Source organism: Ovis aries, chromosome 2 (assembly GCF_016772045.2).
Source record: "Ovis aries strain OAR_USU_Benz2616 breed Rambouillet chromosome 2, ARS-UI_Ramb_v3.0, whole genome shotgun sequence".
Lineage (NCBI taxonomy): Eukaryota > Metazoa > Chordata > Mammalia > Artiodactyla > Bovidae > Ovis > Ovis aries.
In genome coordinates, this window is record NC_056055.1 from 232,193,117 (window position 1) to 232,208,737 (window position 15,621).

At 45.6% G+C, this 15,621-nt stretch overlaps 1 protein-coding gene across 24 annotated transcripts in view; it reads right to left on the minus strand.

The window, feature by feature from the left end:
- SP110 (SP110 nuclear body protein) overlaps nucleotides 1-15,621 on the minus strand; it is a 65,020-nt gene that overhangs the window by 27,591 nt on the left and 21,808 nt on the right. For 18 of the 24 annotated variants that reach the window (XR_009599432.1, XR_009599431.1, XM_060410494.1 and 15 more), the window contains 5 exons: nucleotides 11,718-11,783; nucleotides 9,420-9,614; nucleotides 2,167-2,265; nucleotides 1,565-1,707; nucleotides 731-778 (listed from right to left, as the gene is read on the minus strand). Coding sequence is in view for 20 of the 24 variants with exons in the window: in XM_060410494.1 (XP_060266477.1) it covers nucleotides 731-778; nucleotides 1,565-1,707; nucleotides 2,167-2,265; nucleotides 9,420-9,614; nucleotides 11,718-11,783 (551 nt within the window). In the remaining 4 variants the exon portion in view is untranslated. Of the gene's footprint in view, nucleotides 1-719; nucleotides 779-1,564; nucleotides 1,708-2,166; nucleotides 2,266-9,419; nucleotides 9,615-11,717; nucleotides 11,784-15,621 lie in introns of all 24 variants that reach the window. The other 6 variants (XM_042244380.1, XM_060410495.1, XM_042244374.1 and 3 more) reach the window with 2 other exon arrangements.

Below are 15,621 nucleotides of genomic sequence, written 5' to 3' on the forward strand. Positions count from 1 at the left end.
GATGATTTATATAATAAACTACTTTGGGGACTTTAGGAGGACCTCACTGCCTTATCAACTTTGAGAGAATCCAGCCAAGGGTCAGGTTAACCTCCTAGACAAGATGGAAGAGGCATCATTGCATCTATTGGAAGCCCATATCTAATGGGAAGCCCATGAATGGGACTCAAGACTGGACGATCTATCTATGTAAGTAAAGGCACCTGAGGAGGAGTAGTGGGTACAGCCAGTGAAAGAATGCCATCATGAGGCTCTGCAGAGACAAAGCTCAGTTCAAACACATCATTCCATTCTGCTGTTACCAACAAGGAGCATGTCAAAGTTAGGAATACTTGGAGTTCAATCAAGGATGATCTTCTTACTCTTACTTCTTACTATTTGTCTATTCTTGTCTATTTCAATACCGTATTTACTTTTCAAGCTAGAGCACTCTATTTCTGACACATTTGGTTGCTGATCATCCCAATATACAAATCTTTTTTGTAGAACACATGCCACTCCTAATCTTCATTCTAAATAGTTATCTGCTTCCCTCTGTTAAGTTAACTATGAACAAAAAGGCGGCATGTACAAGCATCAGTGTGCTAAAGCAGTCGTCAGGAAACCGCAGTGCTGAAATGGGAAGGTGACTCAGGCCTGGGAAGGTCGAGGATGCCCAGGCCAGCCTTGGCACATGGAAAGTCTGCAACATGGTGGCTGAGAATGTAGTAGGAATTCACCTGCTATTTACCTCTGTCTTGAGATGTTTTCTTGAAGAAGGACAGATCAAAATTCCTTTCTGCAAGAGAGGACAGGTCAATGAATGGGACTGTTCTGAAGGCTTTTCTTTTGTAAATATCCAAGTCCCCACTTGTGAATGAATATTTGTACATGGACAGCCTACTGGGTACAAGAGAGCAGAAAGAATAACTAGCTCCCTCCTCCCATTGGCTCTTCTTCTGGACGTTATTTATTCTCTGTCACTCAAACTCAAGACCTGTTCTTCTCTCTCTGCTAGCCTACCCACTCCTTTTCCTTCCCGTTTCTCCTCTAGATAACATCCTAATGATTTCATTTCAGGGATCACATTCTGAGTGCTATGGAGCGGTTTCGTGTTGGGACCTGGGATCACAGAGACTAGTACCCTTGTTTGTTGCTCACGGGATGGAACAATGTGCTGGGGAAGTGGAGAGGAGGGACTGGCCATGGCAGGATGGTCTGGAAATGCTTCACCGAGGGGCCCACGTGGAGTGTAGTCTTGAGGAGGTGTTTATTGGGTGGTGGGCCCAGGGAAGCTTTCAGAGGGGTCTCTCTCTTCATCTAGTTTCCTTGCAGCCCACCCTCTCCCATACCAGCAGGGTAAGCTGCTTAAATCCCTCCATCTCGTATTTAAAGTTTTCCCTCATCAGCACCAGTCTGGGTTCCTAACTTCCTCACCCACAGTGTTTTTCTATGATCGGTTAGCTCTTTCTCAGTCCCGCTGTGGAATCCTGATGGGAATTTGCTCACACTTCTGTTATTGTAATTCCGCTCATCCTTCAGGGAGTTAAACTCACCACCTATGTGTCTCTTGTTATTACAATACCTGCAGCAGCTTTTCTAGGCTGTTTCCTCCACAAAACACACTCCGCTTCCAGTTCTTAGAACGTTTCCGCTTTCCTTCAATTTCAAATTCATTTGGTGTGAACCAAACTCCCTTCTCATTCTGAATACACTTCTCTGAGGATCCTGGAAGGTAAAGACAGTCCATCTTACATCCACTCCCATCCGCGGTGAATTCACCCTAAACCTCCATCCCCCTACTCATGGTGCTCTACCATTCTGGGTTCAGAGACTCCCTGTGAGGTGGGATAAGGAGCAGGGAAACCCGATTCCTCCTCTCTGATTTAAGGAAGCCCTGAAACCCACCTGAGTGGTGAGGGATTGGGACAGGATTTGCCTTTCATGTGGCAAGGACGTGTGTCACAGGTCCATGGATGACTTCCATGTGGAAAGGCAGTGGCCTGGTCACCAGATATAAAATGACATTGAAAAGGTGGAAAAACCCCTTCATCTCAAGCCCAGCTTTTTCTAAAGCAGCCTTGCTTGCAGGGTCCACGCCCTGAACAATGACACGTGGATATTCTCTTCCCTTCTAGTGATTCCTTCATCGCGGGGTTCCAAAGGGCAGAAGGTCAAGGAACTCACCTTGCTTCATTTTCTCCTTATATAAAATCCCCTTTGCTTCCCCACAGGTCACAGGGAGTTCAGGAGAGTGAAAATCGAAAGTTTCATCTTTGGGTTTTTCTGAAAGTAAAAAAGAAAGAACAGGTTGGAGTTCCCTGGTGGTTCAGGGGATAAGGATCTATCTGCCAATGCCGGGGACGTGGTTCCCATCCCTGGTCAGGGAAGATGCCGCATGTCTCAGGCAACTAAAGCAAGTGTGTCATGATCACCGAAGCCCGTGCGCTAGTGTGCCCAGGGCCTGTGCTCCGCGACACAGTAGACGGCCCCCAGCCACAACTAGTGAAAGCCCACTCGCAGCCACGAAGACCCAGCCCACCCAAAAACCAAATAAATACATTATTAAAAAGGAAAAGAACAGCTTCATGTTCTTCAGTCTTCATTCTGTCTCCCCCTTGAATTTTCCGTGAATTCTAATAATAAGAGCATAATAACATAAAGAGCATAATAACATAAAGAACACTGGGGAGCATTCTCTGGTTAATTCACAGGAAGTCTTCCATTTTGAGTGGCAGACTACATGGGTGTACCGAGGGGTCCTTAATAAACAAAACGACCCCTGCCAACCCTACATCACATAAAATACTTTAACAAACATATTGTGCTTCAATTGTGTGAATGTGTTTACATTTATAGACTAATCCACAATCACCCAATGCTCCTTTATTCCATGAGCATCCTACTTGTCCTTCTGATGGGCGTTGCCAGCCCAGAATATTCCTTTGCGTTCATGTAGTTGGAGAACATTTCTCTGTCTATGACTTTTTTCTTTTTTTTGCCTGACTCAAACAAAGATGGGGGTAAGTGAAGCAGTTAGCACTGAGAGGATAATGTTAAGTCTTGTCCCTTTTCATTTGATTGTTCTCCTGTTTCTTCCTCTAAGAGGAAAAGAAAACCCCCGAGAGTTCTAGACTAGTCATTTTGCCTATGGAGAGTTAGGCAACTCACAGCCTTAGAGTAGGGATCTGGGGTTCTGATTCAGGAGAAAGAATTATAAAAGTAGGAAGGGTAACATAAACATCAGGCTTCCCAGGGGCACTGGTAATAAAGAACCTGCCTGCCAATGCAGGAGACGTAAGAGACTCAGGTTCGATCCCTGGATTGGGAAGATCCCCTGGAGGAGGAGAAGGCAACCCACTCCACTAGTCTCGCTTGGAGAATTCCACAGATAGGGGAGCCTCTTGGACTGCAGTCCAAGGGGTTGCAAAGAGCTGGACATGACTGAAGTGCCTTAGCACGAACACAACATAAACATCAGTAATTCTTGCTTTCCCCATCCCCCACCAACCTCACTGAGGGCGAGTTCATTAAAGACAGATGCAGGAGCTGTTTCTTGGGGTGGGGGTGGGGCAGAGAGAAAGGGCTCCCCAGAGCTGATGCGCATTCATACTGGATGTGGCTGCATCTGCAATGAGGCAAGGAGAATATATAGCCCAAATCTCACCCTGGTCTCGAACACTTATAGAAAGATCTAAAGGAAAACATGAAAAAGCAAGCGCATCATTGGGGAAAAAAAAAAACGAAACAGAGCCGCATCAACGGCAAAGAAACCATGAGTTAGTTCAGAAAGATATGAACTAGGCAGAGTCAGATGAGAAATGAGAAGTGAGGCGAACGTTGCCTTCTACAGAACCCAGAGGAAGCTCAGCCTTGCGGAGCAGGGGTTGTAGCAAGGTAGGTAAGAATAAGGGGTGGGAAGACCTTGGTGGGAAGAACAGCTGGCCAGTGCTCTTGCACGGAGCAACTGGCTCCACCACTGGTCCACAGCATCCGCCCACTAAATATGACCCAGGGAATGAGAGCATGGCACTGGGAGCCAGACTAGGTGGGCTTGTGATCCTGGCTCTGCAATTCACGAGCAAGGTTACAACAGCGTGTGCTGATGTCATCAAAGCGGAGTGGGGCATTTGCACCACAGGTTCCTAACTTGCTGACAAGGCGGAATCACGGGTAACTTTGAATCACTGTGAAAATCCCGAGGGGGATTTGGATGGCAACAGGGACCTTCCATAGTTGTCTGTGTCACTGAACGATCGAGTACAGGTCCAGTGGATACAGACATCCCAGACATGCCCACAGGCAGATATGGCTCCAGTGTGTGGCTTTGGGAACTCTGGGCAGCCAGCCCAGTGTGCAGAGTGGTGGGCACAGGCAGCTCCCCCTCCTTTGCCTGATTAGGAGGGACCTTGCATCCTTAATGCTTCCAAAGCCACTCCCCAACCCCACCCCCACCCCCTCCCCTCAGGGAGGGAGAAAGTTTTCTGATCTGCTTCCCATGATCTTTCATTTGTCTCCATCCCACCTCTCATCTCAGTAAACAGACGTTTAAGGATGGAAGCCTGGAGGGGTGGATCGCAGTTTGAATGCAGCTCTCCCACATCTATTAGGTCAATGCTGTTAAATGTGAGCAAAGATGAGGAACCTGCTAGGATAAGTAAGCAATTAAAGAGCAAAGGGAGGGACGTCCTTGCTGGTCCACTGGTTAAGACTTCGTGATTCCAGCGCAAGTGGTACGAGTTCAATCCTGGTCGGGGAACTAAGATCCTGCATGCTGAGCAGCGTGGCCAGAAAACAAACGAAAAACAACCCCAAATCAACCAAAGAACAAGCAACAGCAACAGCAATAACACCAGAAAAAAACAAATACAAAGGGAGTTCATAGAGATGAAAGCCTGGTGGAGAAAACGAAAAGAAAGGCCTAACAGAGACAAAGAAGAGCAGAATGGAAAAACCCCTGTACGTGATGGGGAAGACCACCTCCAGGGATTCTTACAGAACCTAGGAAAGAGGCACAAGGTGAACACTATGCCTGGGGACTTCCCTGGTGGGTCAGTGGTTGAGAATCCTCCTGCCAATGCAGGGGCACAGGTGCAATCCTTGGTCCAGGAAGCTTCCACACGCCACGGAGCAACTATGCCCGTTTGTTGCAACCACTGAACCCGTGCTCCAGAACCCTCGGGCAGCAACTACTGAGCCCATGCCCCCTAGAGACTGTGTTCCACCACAAGAGAAGCCACCACAACGAGAAGCCCTTGAACCACAACTTGAAAGTAGCCTGCTCGCAGCAATGAAGACCAAGTGCAGTCAAAAATAATAATAATAAATAAAAATTAAGGCAGAAAATCCCATCATGGCCTGGGGAAAAGTCTGGACCCCTGTGGTCTGTAGAGGAAGGGCCCGTGTGGCGATGGAGTGGCTGGAGAAGCACCAGTTAGGGGACTAGTAAAAGCAGCACATATGTTTTGTTGTTTATTTGCACAACAGCCTTAAGAAAGGGAAGGCAGTGGTCATGGCCCTCATTTTAGAGTTGGGGACTTTGGCACAGCTTTGGAGAGAGGATGCCTGGCGGTCACCGCACTGTGAGATGAGGCCGGCATTGGAATCCAGACATGCCAGCCCTATGTGTGTGCTCTTTCCATGCCATCAGGAACACTGCAACAAGATTCCACATCATTTAACAGCAGAGGGTGTGGGTGGGTACTCAGTCATTCAGTCGTGTCCGACTCTTTGTGACCCTATGGACTGTAGCCCACCAGGCTGTTCTGTCCCACACAGAGTGTGTGTGTGCCTCCTAAGTCACTGCAGTCGCATCAGACTCTTTGCCACCCCAAGACAAGGTGTTAAATCAGAAGTCAAAGCCGGGTGGGCGGACATGCTAAAGAGGTGGGGGAAGCTGATGCTGACCGACAGCTGTCAGTGTTTGCCTAGACTCTTGCCTCCTACTTGTGTTTCCTACAAAGATCTGGAGGGGGAGTATTTATTTTTCAGCGTAAAACAAAGGACTTGAGATTAAAACACCTAGGTTGGTTTCAGCTCATGCAAGTCCTTTGTGTTCTAATTGAATCTGCAAAATGGGCTGGAAAATACCTATTTGAGGATTAAATGACAAAGAGTAGAACAAATCGGTTGCCAATTGTAAAGTGGCGTAGACACTTACATATGGTTGGCAGGGCTTCTGTGTATGGTCGTGTGGAATATACACTGAGCAAAGAGTCCCCCTTTAAGGTGAGGGGTGGGGAGCTCCTAGTGACATCAGAGCTATAGTCCATTCACACATTTCTGGCCTCTTTCCAGCAGGGGGCAGTAAAGGGCCTGGTTACAAGAATCAGCTCTGCCAGATATAAGTCGTGTGTCAAGGAAGGGGCTCTTTTCTAGTTTATATGGGTCAATGGAGGCCCTGATATAGGTATTCATACTTGATGAGAAAGAATGGATAATGTATTGATCTGACAGCTATTTAAGCACAAACTGCAAAGCGCAGAAGACAGCTGGAGCCACGAGCAAGTCCTTCTGACCTCATTTGATTTTCCTGAAGTGAATAGGATGTACAGACAGTTAATCACACATGTGATAAAACACACAAACTCACAGCCTTAGAGAAGAACTTACGGTTACCGGGGAGAACGGTGCGGGGAGGGATAGTTAGAGAGTTTGGGATGGACATGTACACACTGCTGTATTTAAAATAGATAACCAACAAGTACCTTCTGTATAGCCCAGGGAACTCTACTCAATATTATCTAACAACCTAAATGGGAAGAGAATTTGAAAAAGGATACATGTATAGGTATAACTGAGTCAGTTTGCTGGACATTAGAAATTAACAGAACATTGTAAATTAACTATACTTCTTTTCTTTTTTTTTTTTACAAAGAGATCTGAGGACTTCCCTGGTGGTCCAGTAGTTAAGACTCTGTGCTTCTGCATGGAGTAAGGGGAGTGGGGTCGGTCCCTGGTGGGGGACGTTCTGCATGCCTCAAGGTATGGCTGAAAATATAGAGAACCCCCCCCAAAAAAAAAACTATCAAAAAAGAATTATACTTGTGATAAGTGCCACCAAGAAAAAACACCGTACCTGCTGAGTTCAAGAGGCTTTGTTCAAGGTGAGTCTGAAGCTGTGTAGCAAAGAAGGAGGATGGAGGGGTTGGCTATGGGGATGGAGTGTGTGATGGGGGAGGAGATACATGAGCTGGCCCTGAGCAGGATGGAGCAGGAAGCGCTGGGTGATGCTCAGAGAACCAGGTTGGAAGAGACCCTGGGGGTGTGGCTAGGGGTTGGAATATGGGTGTGGATTATGTTCTATTTCTTGACCCGGTTGTTGGGTACACCTGAGCTTTTCCTTCGGGTGAGTCCCTCAAGTTGTACAGTACGCACCAGCATTTTTCTGTAAGCACAGTGTACCAGTGCTCCTCAAGACGTCAACCTGCGATGAACTTGACCAGAATAGGAATCAATGCAGGGCTGTCTATGATACTATATATATAATAGACAACAAATAAAGACCTGCATTGTACAGCACAGGGAACTCCAGTCAATACTCTCTAATGGCCTAGATGGAAAATAACCTAAACTGGAGTGGATATATGTATTACGTATACCTGATTCACTGTGCTATACAGCAGAAAGTAATACAACACTGTAAATCAACTACACTTCAATAAGGACTTTAAAAGTAATAAAAAGAGTGCATGCTACGTCTCTTCAGTCACGTCTACCTCTGTGCTAATGTATGGCCTGTAGCCCGCCAAGTTCCTCTGTCCATGGGATTTTCCAGACAAGAATACTGGAGTGGGTTACCATTTCCTCCTCCAGGGGATCTTCCCGACCCAAGCATCGAACCTGTGTCTCATGTCTCCTGCATTGGCAGGTGGATTCTTTACCACCAGCGCCGTCTGGGAAGCCCCAGATGAAAACAGGGATGTTAGTAAATGAGGCTAAAGAATGCTGAAGTCATTTATGGTCCTCCCAGAACTCAGTGGTTTATTATAGACGTCAGCAAACTACGGCCCAGGAGCCAATCGGCCCAGGGTCTGTTTCTGTAATGAATGTTTTATTGGAGCAGAGCCAGGCCTACTTGTTCATGTTTTTGCTCTGCCCATTTCCTGCTCCCAAGAAAGGGTTAAAGTAGCAGCCGTAAACCGGTGTGGCCAGCTGAGCCTAAATGACTCACTTTCTGGCCCATTTTAGAAGAAGTGTTTCAAGCTTTGGCTTGCAGTGGCCCCCTCACTTCTGTCCACATTTCTCTGGCCAAGTCACATGGCCCTTCCTGAGTACACAGGGCAGGAGTATGTGACCTTCTGAGATGCTGGCAAGCAGTATTGTGACCTCCCACCTCGGGCTTAACCCTGCGCAGCGTGCAGAGAAGTTTCCAGGAAAACACTGGCAGACTATCTCTCTTTGCCTGTGTATTCAACAAATGGAAAAGGCTTGTTATTCCTGCGTGTGTGTGTGTTAGCCAGTCGTGTCCGACTCTTTGCAACCCCATGGACTGTAGCCCAGCAGGCGCCTCTGTCCATGGAATTCTCCAGGCAAGAAGACTGGAGTGGGTAGCCATTTCTTTCTCCAGGGGCTTTTCCCGACCCAGGGATTGAACCTGGTTCTCCAGTGTTGCAGGAAGATTCTTTATCATCAGATCCACCAGGGAAGCCCTTGTTATTTCTAGCGCTGGTGAAGACATAGGGGAAAGTGTGTCCACACCACATTCGTGGGAGTCTAAACTGGTAACAGTTTGATCATCAGATATGGCATTATTTATCTTATTTTTAATTTAATTTTTTGGCCACACTGCACCATGCCACTTATGGAATTTAAGTTGCTTGGCCAGGGATTGAAGCCAGGCCCTCGGCAGTGAGAGCACAGAATCCTAACCACCGGATGACCAGGGGTTTCCCAGTATGGGATAATCTTATTTTAAAAATATTTATTTGTTCATTTGACTGCGTCGGGTCTTAGTTGTGGCACACAGGCTCAGTGGTTGTGGCACGAGAGCTTAGTGCCCAACCAGGGACTGAACTCATGTCCCCTGCACGGTTAGGTGGATTCTTAACCACTGGACCAGCAGGGAAGTCCCGAGATGATTTTAAATCTGCAGATTCATGCATTAGCCTATTTCACCTCCAGAGACAAACCATGAAGAAATAACCCAGAGAAAGTGTCCCCTTCGAGGTTTGCTGCACTCCCGTCACTAGGCCGGCCCGAATCAGAGAGGAGCCCCCAGACTCCATGGGGCAGAGGTGACTCTGCTGATGGATATGTAAACAGCAGAACCTGGGAGAGGTGACCTGCGTCCCCAGGACACCGCTGAGGCGACCTGCACCCTGGGGACGCGATTACTTCTCCCAACAACCACCCCCAGACCCTGAGACCCCTGCTCTGTCTTCATGCCGCCTCACCAATGCTTCTCCCTCCTTCTAGTGGTCACTTTAGATCTGCGTCACCTGTGCGGGCTCCACGAGAGACCCTCCCACGCTGAGCCTTCAGGTGACCAGTGCCACCACCAGCTTTGTCCTTTTGTGCAGGCTTTCGGGCACCCTCAGCCTGTGCCTTTTGGGCTCTCGTCATGACCTTTGAATTTCTGATTGAGTCATCCTTCTTTTGAGTCTCTTGGATTCTGAGCCCTGATGAGGCTGCTCCTGGGCCAAACAGAGAGATTTGTGATGAGTTTTCACTGGGGTCCCAGCGGCCCTCTCGTTAGCGACCTTCCTCTCACATTCCCAGTCCCCTCACTTTGAGTTCCCTTTGTACCCCTGCCTGCCTCTTACTGCTACTGCTGCTGCTAAGTCGCTCAGTCGTGTCCGACTCTGTACGACCCCATAGACAGCAGCCCACTGGGTTCCCCCGTCCCTGGGATTCTCTAGGCAAGAACACTGGAGTGGGTTGCCATTTCCTTCTCCAACGCATGAAAGTGAAAAGTGAAAGTGAAGTCGCTCAGTGGGGTCTGACTCTTAGCGACCCCATGGACCGCAGCCTACCAGGCTCCTCTATCCATGGGATTTTCCAGGCAAGAGTACTGGAGTGGGGTGCCATTGCCTTCTCCATACTATTTCTCTATAATTACTCCTCTCTTCTTCTTGGATGTATATTTCTTCTCCTCCCTAAACCCTGTTTCTCTTTTCCTCCTTCAATTCTGACTCTTCATTACACGTGTATCAGTGAGAATATAAGTGAGGGCAGGGGTCTTGTCTGTTTTGCTTGTTGCTAAGTCCTCAGGAGCTAAGGCATGTGGCCAGAACACGCCTCAGCTCAATGCATCTCTGTGGAATGAATGTGTAACAAGCAGCATAGTTTAGAAAATATTCAAATTATGTATTTTTCATCCTTATACATTGCATAGTCCATGGAATTCTCCAGGCCAGAATACTCGAGTGGGTAGCCTTTTCCTTCTCCAGGGGATCTTCCCAACCCAGGGAATGAACCCAGGTCTCCCACCTTGCAGGCGGATTCTTTACCAGCTGAGCCACAAGGGAAGTCCCTTGTAATGGCCAGGGTTCCCTAATTATGAAGTTAATCAATTTTCGGGAAAGGGCAGAATCTAGCCCAGGATCTCAGTCGAGGCCACTTTGGAGATACTACACAAAATCTCAGAAACACAAGAGTGAAAGGGGATTTCTATGTTCCAAAAATTATTTTTATACACCAACAAGAAAAGCTCAGAGGTCTGAAAGTCAAGTGTTCCCAGAAGTTGTTGGTAGAGAGAACTCAGCATGTGACAGGAGGCAGCAGGGCTGGGGACTGGGAAAAAGAGTCAAGGGGAGGAGGAGGGTGAGGGAGGAGGTTCTGGTCCCTTCCTAGGTCAGACCCCAAGACTGAGGGGTATTGGCAACAAGCAGAAAAATTGGGAAAATGTCCAAAGCATTGAAATGCATGTCATGATTCCAGTTTGGGTGCTGAGAGGAGATTCCCTCCCAGGGTGCCACATTCCATCCTAAGGGCTGGGAATCCAAGACAATCCCCACCCATGGGCACATCTTGAACTAAAGAAACAAGGAGAAAGGAAAGGGGCAGGGGAAGAGGGAGAAAGTGCAGAAGAAAAGGCTAAAAGGTGATGAGCATGAAAAGGAATAAAGCAGAGGGTCCAGAAAAACACAGAGTTACATGCAGTTTTGTTTCTTGTGCTACAAATAACATGCTTTTTCATGCATGGAGTCAATGGCATGCTAAGCATCTCTGCGGGTGGTTCTGAACACTTGATGACCGCATATCTAACCCCAGTTTGGGACTGGGAATCTGAATCCTGCCTACACATTCAGGTTTTTGCTTTATCTGTTCTTCTTGGCTCTGAACTTGCACTGGACATTGTGCGTGCTAAGTCACTTCAGTCGTGTCTGACTCTGTGTTATCCTATAGACTGTAGCCCCCCAGGCTCCTCTGTCCTTGGGGGTTCTCCAGGCAAGAATACTGCAGTGGTTGCCATGCCCTCCTCCAGGGGATCTTTCCGACCCAGAGATTGAACCCATGTCCCTTGTGTCTCTGGCATTGGCAGGTGGGTTCTTTATCACTAGTGTCACCTGGGAAGTCCCATATCTCAAAATTGTCTGATGCCTCCTGTCCACCTCCACCTCATTCCTTCCCAGTGATAAGATAAAAGAAGCCTGTTAGAACCAACATGTTTCTCCCTTTGTGAGGTATAGTCCTTGATGAGATGGTCTAGGCACTGGGGTGGAGTCGGCCATGTGGCTGGAGGGAAGAACCCTAATGAACCCCAAGGGAATGACAACTTCATCCTTCTTGCTCACCTTTTAAGAGACATTTTTTCTGCCTTTTTTTTGAACTTGACCAGTTATGTATTTTTCTCTTCTTTTCTGAAACAGAAAAGAAAATCATCTTTTATGGCTATCTATAGTGATCTACAAGTTTGAAATGTTTTTTAATTTAAATTATTTATTTTAATTGGAAGCTAATTACTTTACAATATTGTATTGGTTTTGCCACACATCAACATGAATCCGCCACAGGTGTACACGTGTTCTTCATCCTGAATCCCCCTCCCTCCTCCCTCCCCATACCATCACTCTGGGTCATCCCAGTGCACCAGCCCCAAGCATCCTGTATCCTGCATCAAACCTGGACTGGCAATTCGTTTCTTATATGATATTATACATGTTTCAATGCCATGCTGGAGAGAGTGTGGAGAAAAGTGAACCCTCTTACACTGTTGGTGGAAATGCAAACTAGTACAGCCACTATGGAGAACAGTGTGGAGATTCCTTAAAAAACTGGAAATAGAACTGCCTTATGGCCCAGCAATCCCACTACTGGGCATACACACCGAGGAAACCAGAATTGAAAGAGACATGTGTACCTCAATGTTCATCACAGCACTGTTTATAATAGCCAGGACATGGAAGCAACCTAGATGTCCATCAGCAGATGAATGGATAAGAAAGCTGTGGGACATATACACAATGGAGTATTACTCAGCCATTAAAAAGAATACATTTGAATCAGTTCTAATGAGGTGGATGAAACTGGAGCCTATTATACAGAGTGAAGTAAGCCAGAAAGAAAAACACCAATACAGTTTACTAATGCATATATAAGGAATTAAGAAAGTTTGAAATTTTTGAGTAAAATCTTTTTTATCTTCCCATCCCTTTGGGGAGGAAAGAGAACCATGAGCCAATGTGAAGAAACTACTTGGAAATGAAAAAGGATTGAATAAAGAATAACAGAGATGTGGCAAATTATTAACTTTAAAATATGCCATTTTTTCTAATAACTAGGTTTTTCAAGACTAGAAGAAAATATATAGAGAGATTGTTATAAGCCATAGATATAAATGATCTTCTTAGCCAAAGTCAAGGCCAAAAATCATAAAGGTAAAAGATGAACAGATTTAACCCTTTAAAAAACTCAAATGCCCATACTTCAAAAAGTATCCATGCAATATTAAAATAAAACTGGGAAATTCCAATATATGTAACATTAGAGGATGAATGTCCTTAACAGATAAAATAAAAAATGAATAGTATACTAAGAAAATGGACAAAAAGCATAAATTGAAAGTACATAAGTTAAAGCATAAATTAAAAGAGGAAATACAAATGAAAAAAAATTTTAAAAAGCATCTTTAGACCCCCCTAAAAGTCCAAAAAATTCATTGCTTGGTTTGAATTATACCCAAACTTGTAAAAATTTCGATCATATCTGGGTTGATGAGGATGTAGTTAATGAGCGCTTATGTTGTTATAGGGAACAACAACAGCAAAACAGTATTTTCTGGAGAATAGCTTGGTAACAAATATGAAATTTAAGATATACAGACTCTAACCACGTAATTTACACTTAGAAATTAATTCGGAGGAAATTATTGGGCAATTGTGTAAAGATACCAACACATGCAATATGATTTCTATTTTTATATAAAAATGGGAAGTATCCTAACTTACCACCAATAGGTTATTATTGAAATAAACTGTTAATCATGCAGTAATGAGCTGTATATCCCCTCCCCTCCAAAAAAGGAAAATAGACAATGGATAACATTGATACAATGAGAAAAATGTTTAGAAGTGTTTATAGAATAGACTATGCAGAATAAGCATGTGTGTGTGTATATATTAGAGAAGGCGATGGCACCCCACTCCAGTACTCTTGCCTGGAAAATCCCATGGACAGAGGAGCCTGGTAGGCTGCGGTCCATGGGGTCGCGAAGAGTCGGACACGACTGAGTGACTTCACTTTCACTTTTCACTTTCATGCGTTGGAGAAGGAAATGGCAACCCACTCCAGTGTTCTTGCCTAGAGAATCCCAGGGACGGGGGAGCCTGGTGGGCTGCCGTCTATGGGGTCACACAGAGTCAGACACGACTGAAGTGACTTAGCAGCAGCAGCAGCAGCAGTGTGTACATATATACATATATAATGTATACACATATAAATATATATATGTAAAGAATGTATACATATATATGTACATGAATGCAGGCCTTTTTGTAAGGTACAAAAATAAGGTGGCAGAAGCAGATTAAACATATATTTCATTTCCTGATTAATAACTTTGCATACTGTTGGCAGATTTTATGAGGAACTTTACATGGGGCTGGACAGGATGGGCTACTCTTCAGTACAAGCTGAACTGGATCTTGGTGGCTTAACCTGCGCAGTGTATTTCTCTGCAGGACAGGGGTCTCCAGGACAGCTGTCTGCTATGGATGGTGCTGAAATCCACACTGCTCGGCAATGAAATGGTAGCAGAATTACTAAATTTAACCTGCAGCTAGAGTCCTGCAGTGGAGGAGGTATGCCTCTCCTTGACCTTGCCACTTTGCTTTATTGTGGGCTGGAGCCCAGGGAAGGGGATGCCACATGCTAAGGATGATGGAGCGACAGCCAGAATGAGCCGTGCATGGTGCCAGCCCCAACCACCTACTTCTGTATAGGAGAGAGAAATAAGCCTTTTTACCTCACCCACTATTTGGAGGGGGAGGGTAAGTGGTGGTTTTCTGTCACATACAGCAAGTTAGTCTTAATGGCCACAGCATATTGCTTTTATAGTACTTTTTTTTTTTTTTAATGTTGCAAAAAGTTAAATTACTCCTGTAAAAAGCACACATCTTTTTCTGGCTTGGATGTCCTAAGGACATAACAATCATTAAAAATAATATCAAGTCTACCCTACCAGAGACCAAATAAGTTCTTTACATTTATGCTTTTTCCCGGGAGATTTTCCCAAAGACAGGTTACTGTCATCATCCATGGAATCTTGAAAGTAATAAGAAAGAAACTTTTGAATACGCAATCTTTGTATTCATTTCCATCAATATTGAGTTGGTAAAGCTTTAACAGTATTATTTCTATCCCTTAATATAATGGGCTTCCCTGCTGGCTCAGAGGTTAAAGCGTCTGCCTGCAATGCGGGAGACCAGGGTTCGATCCTTGGGTTGGGAAGATCCCCTGGAGAAGGAAGTGGCAACCCACTTCAGTATTCTTGCCTGGAGAATCCCATGGAGGGAAGAGCCTTGTAGGCTACAGTCCATGCGATTGCAAAGAGTCGGACACGACTGAGCTACTTCACTTTCACTTTATTATAATGGAGAATGGTGACTCCTCAAGAGGGCTCTAAGGACCAAGATTCTCTAGTCCTGCGCATGCACACAGCAAAGTCAGGGGCTCATGCTCAGGCATAATGTTACATTTGTGTTTATGACTAGCTGTTCACTTCCCAGAAAGTTCATGAGAGAAATACGGTGATTGGGGTCTTACGGAAAAACTGTATGGCTTGGCAGTGTAATAAAGTACCATGAATATACTCAGAGCATGAATTCTTAGCGGCAGTGAATGAAAGTGAGAGTCGCTCAGTCATGTCCAACTCTTCGTAACCCCATGGATTGTAGCCCATCAGGCTCCTCTGTCCATGGAACTGGCCAGGCAAGAATACTGGAGTGGGTAACCATTCTCTTCTCCAGGGCACCTTCCCTAGCCAGGGATCAAAACTGGGTTTCCTGCATTGCAGGTGGATTCTTTACTGTCTGAGCCACGAGGGGAGCCTTAACAGTGATGGGTTGCCCCCTAATTGGTTCTTGGGGTGAAAAACTTAACTCTTTCCATGTATAAAGCATAAATAAATATATCCAGTACAGAAATGGATATACAATATACTTGTGTTATTAAAATGCCCTGGGGGGTAGCGTTCATGAT